The 12,710-nt window shown below is 36.4% G+C and overlaps 1 protein-coding gene across 1 annotated transcript in view; it reads left to right on the top strand.

The window, feature by feature from the left end:
- SOBP (sine oculis binding protein homolog) overlaps positions 1 to 12,710 on the top strand; it is a 91,674-nt gene that overhangs the window by 24,119 nt on the left and 54,845 nt on the right. Inside the window, exon 3 of the mRNA XM_072408723.1 lies at positions 7,975 to 8,154. Within this exon, the coding sequence (XP_072264824.1) occupies positions 7,975 to 8,154 (180 nt within the window). The remainder of the gene's footprint in view (positions 1 to 7,974; positions 8,155 to 12,710) is intronic.

Raw genomic sequence — 12,710 nt, forward strand, 5'->3', positions numbered from 1 at the left:
AATGAATTTAAAATCTTTGATTAATTGGGTGAATATTCATTAAGCTCATGTAACAAATCATGTAAAAAGCTATTACTGTTTACTTTGAATACACAATCATGTGCACATGACTAATAATAAATCACTTGTTTTACCATAATTGGATAGAATAAGGAAAAAAAACTCCTTTAGTAAATCAGCCTCTTTGTCTGTGTGTATATATAGGATTAACCTGTATTTGGTCTTATGGTTTTTGTTGTATTATTATGTTGTGGTGGTTATTAGTGTGCTCTCCTATACTGTTATGATTTCAGTCAAGAAGATAGTAATCTAAAATCACTTAATGTATCGCAGATGTACCTATTAAGAGATATTAAAGTGGAAGGGGCAGTAGGAATTTACATTTCCATGATACCATAAAAAATGTAATTTCTCTAGCAGTAGCCAGCATTTTGGCATCAGAAAGTAACCACCCCAGTTCTCAAAAGGTTTCAATCAAAGTAGCAGTTGGCAGCCTAATTTCTTCCAAAAGTGACATTATCAGTTAGATAACTTGTTTATCTTAGAAGCTGCATGATGAAGAATCAAGGAGTTTTGGCTTTTAGCCAGAGTACAACTCAGTCCTGCTGATCTCTTCCAACCAGTGTTCTCCTTACTACAGGTTAATGTTCATCTGAATCACCAGTTAGTCCTTAGTGTTGTTGCTACTGCTGTATGTGAAAACAGTAATGATTGTAGTGGTGATTAGAGACATACCTTCAGGGCTAGGGCTTAGTCTACATGGACTCATTCCCCAGTGTTTAAACGCCTATGTTTGAAATACCTATTCATTCCAATGGGCTGGTCCACTACAGGGGGTTTGAACATTAAAGAGAACTCTTCTTGATTTGTTTTACATTTTTTTATCTTTTTGTAAACCCTTTTAACTACTCATAAACACCTATAACGGCTTCCATTAAAATCAAAGGAGGTGTTTGCAAGCTTTTTTAATTACCTCTATTGAAAACAATGGAAGAGTTTACCGGTGGTTAAAAGCGCTTTATTTTTTATTATGATGAACCTAAAAAAAATCACATGCAATCAGGCAGTCCATCGATAGAATAACAAAGAATATCACAAACAATGCACAAGGTACAGAAATCAACAAAAATATGGAGCTATTACATCAGATATCTGGCTAGGTCTATAAAGTCTTTTTTATAGGTGTTATAGGAGCCTGCTTTAAACGCATCGAAATTCTTAAAAACATCCACTTAAGCTTTAAAGTTTTTTAAGCATTTAAGCCTTGCTTTAAAACGCCTAAAACATTTGTATAATCTCCTTTAAACGCATCAAAAAATAGTAGGGGCATTTATAAAAGTTTAAAAAAAACAGTCCGTGTAGCCAGAAACAGATGCAATGAGTAACATGCACACACAGGAGTGCTTAAAATGTAGGTATCAACTAAAAAACATTTAAGGCAAATCAGTTGTGTCTCAGACTTTAAAAAGATTGCTTATCTCTAAGAAGGTCTAAAGGTGCGTACACACTTCCAATTTTTATCGTTCCAATCGAACCACGAACGATCGATTGGGCAAAAAATCGTTCCTAAAAAAGTAACCGAGCTTGGGTACGAACGAGGAAACTTGTTCAAAACGAACGACCGGGCCGGCGGATCCGATTGGACGACGATCGTTGAACATCGTTCGTGTGTACCGTCGTTCGTTGATCGTCCATGTTCAGAGCATGCGTAATGAACGAACGTTCGTTCACTTTCCTGTCGTGCACATAGTTCCTCTATCGCTTAAACGATCGTATCTATTGTGTGTACAATATCTATGAACGATCGTGTCGTTATCTCTATGTGCAGGATCGGTGCTATACGATCGTTCGTATATATGGTGCAGGATCGTTCGTCGTTCGTTTTCCAACGATAATAATTGGAAGTGTGTACGTAGCTTAAGCTACCCGTTGAAACAGTCCACAGCTATACATGTAAAATTGTACTTCACTGCCCATCATAGATAACCAGTGTTGTGATCCACACTTCATTTCATGGTAATGAAGAACACACATTTTAGGTTGATTTACTTAAGGTGGTTAGATTGTTCATTTATCAAAGTAAATTATTACTGTGCATTGGATATTTCACTAGGCTTAGTGAATGTGGTCAAAATTCACTTTGCAAAGAATACCTAATAAGGGGCAAGGACAGTTTTTCAAAATTGCTTGCACAGAATAGTGAATTTTATCTTGCAAAGTGATCAGTTACATCCTAAATTCTTGTAGTAAATTAAAGTGAAAATAAACCTACAAGAATAAAAAAATGCAAAAAAGGCATATTATTTATTAGGGGAGAATCAGGCTATGTCACTTTTGTGCTAAAACAAACTTACTTGCCTGATCTTTGGCAGCAGTAAAATTTTAGGGGGAGTTAGCCACAAGAGTCCCCCACTTATCCTACATTTCCCTTTCTCTACTGTTAGAGAGAAATTGGAGTTCACAGAAAGTAAGCTGCCAGCTATTTCTAACAGGGTAGCATGGTATGACAGGTAAAGTTTTTCTTATCTTGTAATGGCGCCATAGTGATGACATTTTTTGGGGCGTTAGCCACAAGAGTCCTGCACTTGCAGTTACTTTTCCCTTTTCTTACCTAATTGGGGTTCATAGAGAGTAAGGGGATAGCTATGTGTGACAGGGTAGCATCATATGATGGGTATAACATTTTAATGGGGAAGGGGGCAAAAGGGGTTTCCTACTGGCTTTCACATTTCTAGTTGCCAACATCCCTCTGTTGCAGAGAAGCTGGAGTCCCTCGCAGCACAGCGTCAGCAGATTTGACTCCAGGTGGCAGTGAGCAGTACTGAGCGTCTCCCTTGAGCCAGGTTTCTATGGCATGAGGAGGGGGTAACCGCACTGCAAACATACCGTCAACCCGATCACAGCCTTGAAGTTTTGTGAACTTCAAGATGGGACCACAGCACTCAAACAGTTGGCAGTACCCCAATTTTCATTGCCATGAGAGTGGCCTCCAGGGGGTCACCAATATTCAAGCTCAATTTGGGGACCCTAGTCTTGAAATAGACGCCCCTTAATGTGAAAATTTACCTGATTGCTATTAGAATTTTATATTTTATTAATTTTAGAAACAGCTCTCATGGTCCCCTTTGTACCCTGTAAATTTCACATTTCTATGATAATCAGTGAAGGATTTATGAAGGTTTATACATGGGGATAATGACAGCTGCATGGACACAGACACAGCTGTCATGCTGCTGCTGGGATTATCTCACAGTACAAGGTGGGCATGGATCAGCCACAGCTGATTGCCAGGTCTATAGTACACGCCCATTCTCAGGGAGCTAACACTGAGCATGCTCAGGAAGCTCCCTCTCCTAGTAGCACAATCTCATAGAGAAACATAGGGGATGCGTGCCCCACATCCCCCGCAAGACAACAAGCAGAGAGAGGGAATGAGAAGAGGGATGGATCTTGCAGCTGTAGGTTGGACACACTTGGTCTAGTAGATATGTGGCAGTACCTGAGTATTGTGCATAGCAGGCACTACATAATGCACAGTTCAGCAGAGAAGTTACAAATCTATTTGAACAATCACTGCAGCTTTCCACTAACTTCTTTTTAAGTAAAACTAATATTTAATTATTCCCCTGCAGAAAGAGATATTGTTTACTAGACTGAATAAGTTTATTCACCAATGTACTATGTCAGCTGAAATATATATAGCATCAAAACAGTGACAATTTCCTCTAGGCGTGAAAGTGGTGATAATGAGAATGAATAGCATTTGTCTCTACAGAATCTATCTTATATTAATAATGACAAATATAGCTTTTACAGAGGTGGCACATCTCCACTGACCATACATATTAATCTTATTTAATGGTTTGAAAATGTATGAAACTATTCTATTATAGCTGCAAATTGTGACTCCTATTTACATTCTGACATTATTTGACAGTGCAGTTTAATGTTAATATATTTTACATGCATAATGTATGCTTTATTACCTTGTTTCTTTGTATGGTTTGTACTTATCTATGTGTTTATTTTTTTACCTGGTTATTTCTATCTGCGTAAACTATTGCAAATGGATGTGCTTCACTGTTTCCCCCTCGAGAAAGTCTACTAATATGTTCACAATATTTTAAAAATGAACAATGTCTAGCATATGATTTGACAGAATTTTATTGTAGGAAGGGTAGTTAACTGTTGTGTCTGACATACATATAATCAATAGGGTTAGCATTCTACAAAAGTTAGACTATAGCTTGACAGTTGTTTTTTTCCCTAAAATTCCCTAAAAGGGGTATTCCTTAGCTAATGGGGTAATCAGTGTCTGTTAAAGAAATGTCCCTTACCTTAAATCTCTCTATCAATGTCCTGATTTGCAAAAGAACCAACTCTATTTAAAGCTAATAAAAATATTTCACATACACTTTAATCACTGTTATGCAGTAGGGTTAATGTATTCTGTTACACATCCGTGCCTCTGGTGGAAATTACATGGCTAACATAATTCTCATTCTGGTTCTTTGTTTAACATTCGAGAATATAGTTGGCTTTTGTTTTTGTAGGGTTTGGACAAGCCATTAATTTTTTCCCTCAATATTATTTGTTTATCATAATATATCAGAATGTAATACAACATGATCCTCTATATGAACAAACAATGATTTGCCCTCTGTCATTTTTATAATATTTGGATTACTTTAGCTACTTTTATTAGACTGTAGCTTGATTGCTTGGGCAGTGTACAATGACTGCTCAATGGAAAGATTCAGGAAAAGTCAGTCTTCCATGGACTTGTATGTTCACAGATTATTTGTGAGGCAGAAAATAGCACAGTCATGAAGCCTGGGCAATGTGTTAAGAGTGTCCAGAATAAATATAAAATGGTTAACCATTGGACTGTGATACTTATGCTTCAGCTAAATGAAAACTCATCATTTGAAATGTATGAAAAGCACCTTTTAAACACAGCTGAAACTCAGCATAATAAATGACTTTTTTTGTGAAACAAACCAATTTGGAATTTGTATCTGTGATTTTCAAATGGCTAGTTTAGTTTTTTATTGCAGTGTGTGCTGTGGGAAGATTTTCAGAAGACATGAGAGAAAGGGTTAGGAACGTCTCCCGAAAGTCAAGGCAAATCCTGAAAATTTGAACTTGGCTTTAATTATTGTTTCAATATAAAAAAAAAATATTTTCTCAGTGCTGTTCATGTTTTCAGTAGGACCTTGTCACAAGGACCAGTACAAGTAGTAAGTGATGTTTGCAGTCTTTTTTTTTATTGATGATTGCTAGAGATATACAAAGCAGATATCACATCCTGATCTGTATAACATATTTAAATTATACCTAACATTACAGATTTATTGGAGGTAACTTGTTAAGTGAAACTACTTGTACATTTTGTCAAGCACCCATTGAAGGAACTACCAGTAAAGAAAACAAAGAATATTTCTTAGTTTATAAGTCTGGTGAGTCTTAGCTTTTTACAATCAGTTTAGTGTAGATGGTATTAATGAAATAGATGGCAAGTATGGGTTGTAACTACTAAAGTCGGAACTGTAGACCAAAACTAAATATGGTAAAGAAATGCATAAATATTTACCATTTAAATGCCAAATATTTTGCATTTAGGCTGGTTACATTATAGTGATTAGTGGTTCAGCGATGCAGCTTCATATATTATTTTCTACTCACTTCTAAGTGTACATTAATTCATCATTATTACCACGATCCAGTTAGCAGGTATGGTGATCCAAATTGCAAAAATAGAAAGTAGTCAAGACAGGTTCTTCTCTGCTGGAGAGGATGATGAAGCTGTTCTCTTCAGTGGCCACTGGTCAGCTAATAGCCATTTTACCTGGGAACAGTGGACAAAGAAGTAGTGGTCTAGAAAGCATGATTTCATGTTCGCATTCAACACATTTATATGTTATGGGGCAAAAGACACTTCTCTTCATCAGCCAATGATGGTGACAGGCTAAATATGTCTTGGACATAAAATTGATTGACTTAGGCTAGATATAGGGTGCTGCATATCACATATATTGAAACCTCCACTATATTTATCAGATTTCTAATAACTGTGCCATGGTAGCTTGAGTATTTAATGAGAACAGAAATGCAGCTGAAAAAGCAAAGCTGGTCAGTGTTAGTGAGAGGTAAAGCAGCATGTTTTTTTTGTGAATTCTCCAGCTGTCTTTTTGTAAAGGATGATTGCTACTTTCTTTGTCTACTTTTTACTATTCTTTTCATATTGCACTTTACTTTATTAAATAAATTTACCAATGCTAGTTCCAAGAGTTGTATGATGACAGCCTAAAGAGAATATTTTTGTAGCAGCAGTGAGTCTTTCAAATATCAAACATGCATTTTGGGGATGTATGCTAGTTTTTGTTCAGCATAAATTGTGCAAATCATCAAATGCAATATTGTTTACTTTTTATTGACCTCTTATCCTTTTTGCTACAAGCTAAAGAGCAGAAATCCTCAGTAGTAGTTGCTATTGGTTTATGAGTTTAATGAAGAAAGTCTGGTGTACAGCTTCCAAACCATTAGCAAGTACAACCTGCTTTGCATATCTTTTGTACAAGGCCTTGCTTGTAGAGCCAAAGCAAATGTTCTCTTTCCAGAAGTTCCCTTGCTGGATCATAAAGCAAGTTAATTACCATGCAAAGAGCATTGCTGAGATTTTTATACAGCTCGTCAATGTTGCACCATGCTGTCTTCACAGCCTTTCATTTATGTGACCCTTTTGCAGCCGTAGGGGCCTACTGTCCACTTATCTATTTTAAACACGTTAGTTTTTTACTGCCAGTGAATGTTACAGACTTGACTTTGCTGTCTGCTGGCAAGAGAATGTAGTATGTTTCATGACTTTTTTTGGATAATTATGCAGAATAGTAGGGCTTATTCATTATTTGCATATTTTCTCATTGTCATTTTTTTCATTGTCCCTTGGCTGCTATATTGTTTTTTTTGTTTGTTTTTAATAGTACTAATTTACTAATTTTTAAGTGCATGGAAAAATAGGTCATACCGACCCCACACATTTGTGACCCATATGAGGGTAAAGGGTTGTAATCTTCTACAGCAGTAAAGACAATGTCATATTAATACCTTTGCTTTTGAGATCTGAGGCAAGAATAAAGATATCGAGGTTGAACATTATTTGCTATCAAGTCATGTACAGTATTCAACTTTTTTGAGAGAATCACAGGTGTTATAATGTATCTAATGCTGCCTGTGATCAGTTGTCTGGACCAAAATACACTTTCTGCAATAAAGGTGGTTCTTAAGCACATTAAAATATTGATTATTATTAAAATATTACCAAATATTTATGACTAAGTTATCAGGTCATGTAATAACCATAGTGCACCTATAAATGTGTATTTCCCTATGCATCCCAGGAAACATTAGTTTCATTTTGAAGCTGAGCTCATTGGGCTCAGTTGAAAATACCTTTTTTTTCATTTTTTTATGTTTTTAAAAATAAAGATAATTATTGCTGTGTTTAAATTTAAATTGTAGTATTCTTTTTGTTCTGTTTAAACTGTTATGGTATGGTTAAGATTAGGTTAATTGGGGGTTTTAGGACTTAGATTTAGGTTTACTCTCAGTTCAAAAATGAGAATAACCTGATGTCAAACTATACACCACAAAGTAATCTGCATGCAATGTAACGAGGGAATAAACCATGGATGTCTGGAGTCATTTACCTCTATGGGCTCCCAAAGTTGGTGCAAATATGATTAGGCCCAAAACTCCCTTGCTCACGGTACAAAAAATGCCACAGTGACTGTAGGTGGTCTTTTGATTTTGGTTTTATTGCTAATTTATTTTTTGTATTCTAAAGTATTAATTACAGTATCTGACACAAAGATAGCCACTAAAGGCAGAGTACTGGAAATGTAATAAAAATGTGGACAAACTGAAAGTATACTGACGTTTCCAATAAACAACGGCATTTATTTTTTTTCACAGAGAATTCATTGCCAAAATCCAAACTATCTGAGGACAGTGTTATTACACCATTCAATACAAGTTATTCAGGGCTTGCCACTGGAAATGGGCTTGCAGAACTACCAGCAGGGTCAAAGGATCATGGAAACATGCCAATTGTGGTACCTTTAATCCCTCCTCCCTTCATGAAACCACCAGCAGGTAAAAGTTATCTTTGAAAAAATTCTGCTATTACAAAAATATATGTTCATGAAAGATCATACATTTGTACAGTGCACAACAAACAATAGCATCAGTTGTTGCTTTTTTTTAAAAAAGAATTGGTAGCGAAATTGGTCGCAATTAGCATATATTGAATTGGATATTGTACATTAAATATTTGGTAAACTATTCCATTGATGAACTCATTGCCTCTTCAAACCTCTGTTGTTCAGTTTCAGTGTTAGGGCATCAGAACATCAGCTATGGAGCACTTAAAACTATAATAAATTTTAAGAAATCCAGTTGATACCCATGATTGGCAAGAAGTGGTTTATACTTTATCCAAGATTTTTATTAACACAGCCCTAATAAAAGCCATTTATAAAGCAATTTTGTGATGGTACCTGGTGCCTAGTAGACTCCATCATTATAACTCCTCCACTCCTTTGTGGTGTTTCAGGAGGTGTGGGCAAATCAGAACGCGTGTCACATTTAGTGGTATTGTCCAAATATACAGATGTTTTGAACTCGGCTCTTCAATCTTATTTTTCTGTATTTCTATAAGACTCCTCAGAGTGCACTATTTTTAAGTTCAACTACCCACACCCTAAACTGCTTTGCGCCTAATATCCTTTATTTTATTTGCTGCTGGAATCACTATAGCATTCCTTCCAAAATCTGATGCGCTTCCCATTTAATTTGTTAAACATAAAAAAAAAAAATGGATTATACCTAATGATAATGTAAGCTCAACAACAGAATATTCCAATTTCATGATACCTAGTACCCCTGGTTTCAATATTTGAATGGACCCTATTTTTTGGAGCATCTCCCCTACCCAGCCCTCTCCTTTTCTCCTCTACTGTCCTCCCTGTTTGTCATTGTTTTGCCCCATCCAACCCTTACAACATGCCCTCCCCGATCACTAACCTTGAGATAACTAGTTTATATGCCTTATACTGAGGATTTTTGTCATCTCTGGTTTCTATATCTTAGGAATGTGAAATATTTACTACTCTAATTCTTTTGTAACTGTTTGGATTTGTTGTCTGTTTTTGTTGGTTGTTTTTTTTTTTTGTTCTTGTTAACCCTCATATTCCTATAATACCAATAAAAATATTGAAATTTAAAGTCCATTTGGGGTCTTCCTTTTTATTTTCTATAACACAGTCAGTCTGCATAAACAGTATTACATATAGACATCTTTTCTTTACAATACTAATTTATCCGTTTAGGTGGATTCGCTTCTTAAGATACTAAAAAAACATAAAGAATTCTTCAGTAAACCACATAACAAAGTTTATTGTAATGTAGCTTGATGATACGGTATCTCTTGTATGTTATCACATTATGTATTTCCTCTCTTAGTGGGCTTAATGCCAAGACTTAGAAAATGGTTTTCTTCTACACGATGGGATGGAAAAGCTTTTTATGGTGATTGGATACCCGCTTCCTGTGTACCTATATCTTTTTCTTATAACCTTCTATCGCTTATGAGGGATACCCATTTCTCATGTTGCATTATTCACAGTGACAAAGTTACCATTCAGCTCTCTGATGTATTTAGTTTCTTTGTATGCTCAGCCTCATATCTCAATTATGTAGCTAAATTCTCACACTTGTGTTCAGTTTCCCTCTGGACACTTGCTTATCTTGCTGTATCAGTGGAGTCTTTGCAAGGACATGACTGTAATTAGACATAGATTTATTCTCTCTGGAAGGAGACATTCTAGTTTCTTTTTAAGTACAAGACTAAATGCAAAGTGAAAAACAGAATGAAACAAAATAAAACAATACACTGAATTATTTTATTTGAATAGGTGAATATTACTTTGATAAGGGCTAAGTACCTGCATCACATTGAAATCTTCCAGTCAATTAGCATCCTCTAAATGTTTGTAGAACTTTAATTTGCATTAGGTTCTCATCTCCTAATAATTGCAAACACAATTTTTTTTTATGCTACCATTTTGAAACTGGATTAGGTACAGTAATCTAAATTTTGGAAATGTGGATTGTTAAAAATCAGTTGCTGATAAACCAAATTGACAATGTAGATGGTAGGGAAAGAGTCAAAACAATTGTTTGCCTTTGCCAAACTGCTGCCATATCTGAAGTGTTCAGCTATAAACAGTCCACCCTTTCTTATTTGGTGAACAAAAACAGAACACCTTGACTCTGGCACTTAATAAAAAAAGGGGCCACTGTCACAGCCTGCAAATCAAAGACACATCTGGCCCGCTTGTGACTGTCATACATCTGTGAAGGACAGTACATTGGCAGCCAGTGGGAATGGTAGGAAATTAAAATGAGGGCTTTGCAGGTGATATAAATTCAATACCATTTCATATATAAATAAATATATATATATATATATATATATATAACAGTTTGTTTGTGGTTCATGGTTTCATAAATGTATCTGTCATTCTGCATGATATTCAGAAAGACAAAAAGCACACTTATAACTGTTCATGTAGGAGCAATGTAGAATCCTGGAGAGAATATTAAGCAATGCTCATTTCCTTGAGTAGGATATTGATATGTTACAGTGTATGTAGCTTTACACTGCTTGAGCAACAAATGTCAGTGTGCACACAATATGTCACTTTTTCCTTCTATATAGTCTGTTGAATTTATGCTTGAGAAATCATTGGTACATCCCTAGTGATAGGTAATATACTTCAAGTGAAATGTGTCCCATTTTTACAAGATGGGCCTGATTTATTAAAGCTCTCCAAGGCTGTAGAGGATACACTTACACCAGTGAAGCTGGGTGATCCAGGAAACCTGAAAAGTCATTGCTATTTGTTAACAAATGTTTTCAATCCTGGACCAGATCCATTTCAGGTTTTCACTGATGAACAGGATCCTCACTGATGAAAGTGTATCTGCTCGAGCCTTGGACAGCTTTAAAAAATCAGGTCCAATGCATCTAAAAACATATGTTTACAAATGTATACTGTACTGTGACCTTCATATTTTAAGAGTTTTTATGTGATTTTACTATTTGTATTGTAAAATATAATATAATAATATAATAAAAATAATAATATTTTATAATAAAAAGTAATATTGGTAATATTTTTGTAACAGAAAAATTGTCTTCTCCTAAATGTCTTCTAAAAAATGTCTTCTAAATTGTCTTCTAAAAGTGTTGCCTTGAGATATATTTTAAAATTTAATCATAAATTTCATATGCCGATAACTATAGCTAACAGCAAGGCAACAGTTGGGGGGGGGATATTAGGGGCTCTGTTAAAGCAAGGAATCCAACATTCTGTGGTGGAGAATCAATTACTGCCATTAAAACACATGGACCTGAAAGAATCTTGACCTGGGATTGTTTGAGGGAATGTATGATTCCCTGCTTTATAAATGGAGCCCAAAGTGTTAAAATATAAACTATTGACATTTTAAAGTATATGAGATGAAACAATATTACAGGGTTAAGTGCTGCAGTCGGAGTCTGAAATGGCAAGATATACAAGCATGGTAATTTACCTCATGTCCTATGGCTTAGTCCACACCAACATATTGGACTGGTGTACGCAGAGATGAATACAACATACATTATTTTGTTAGAGTTGCATTTGTCTACAGCATGTTCCAACATGCTGTAATGCATCACAGTACACTGCAGAACACGCAAAGTTAAAAGAAGATGCTACTTTACCCTGGCAAGAACCAGTCATGGGTATAGGCTTGTTTCAGCCACCTGTTCCCTTAAGAGCATCCACAGAAAAATTCCAAAGCCTTGCATAATAGAACTGCCCAGTTTCCAAGCTTTATTAATCACAAATGGATAGAGACATAACACCTGACAGCAAAAAATTAAAATATTTTGCCCCCTATTGTAGCTAGGTCATACAGTACATGCTGCAGCCAAAAAAGAGTAACTTAAAAAGTTGGAAAAAAGCGAGTTAACAATGTCATGCAGTGCAGTGTGTGTAACAGAAGAAACCAACACCCAATCCTTAGGTGTGTGGTAATGAGCTCTGTGGTGTCAATAAATCCTGAATCCCAGGGGGGGGGGATTTTTAAAGAAAGATGATGTTGTGGAGTTGCTTGTTGGGGTGGGCTTAGGGTTGCACGTGACATTTATACAGTTATATTTTTTGCCCATTCATCTCAGGATGCATAGTTACCATTTGAGTTTTAAGGCATTGGCCAAGCGAGGATTGAGTGTGGTAAAGATGCATTAGGAAAATTGCGAGCCCGCGGTGTCCCTGGGGGTCCCAGCCACAGAGGCAGAAGCCGCTGTAGCAGGCAGCATGGCCGAGGCTGCTGCTCTGCTCACAGCTTGTCTCTCTCTGCAGGGGGAGGCATCCGTCCTGGCCAAACTACTGTTCAGCCAGGCAGCATCCCTTGCATCCCTTCAGATGTGGTTACTCAAAATCCTGCTCTCAGCACTCCTCTGTATGTGCAAAGTAGTGCACGTCCTAGGGGTGCTGTGGGAAGAGGTGCGCGTGCTACAATACGTCCCTCTTGTACCCCCCGAGGGCGTGGCACTCGGCTGCCTCGCCCCGGGGCGGGATGTAGTTAGTTTGAATTCC

The sequence above is a fragment of the Pyxicephalus adspersus genome, chromosome 4 (assembly GCF_032062135.1).
Source record: "Pyxicephalus adspersus chromosome 4, UCB_Pads_2.0, whole genome shotgun sequence".
NCBI classification, from domain to species: domain Eukaryota; kingdom Metazoa; phylum Chordata; class Amphibia; order Anura; family Pyxicephalidae; genus Pyxicephalus; species Pyxicephalus adspersus.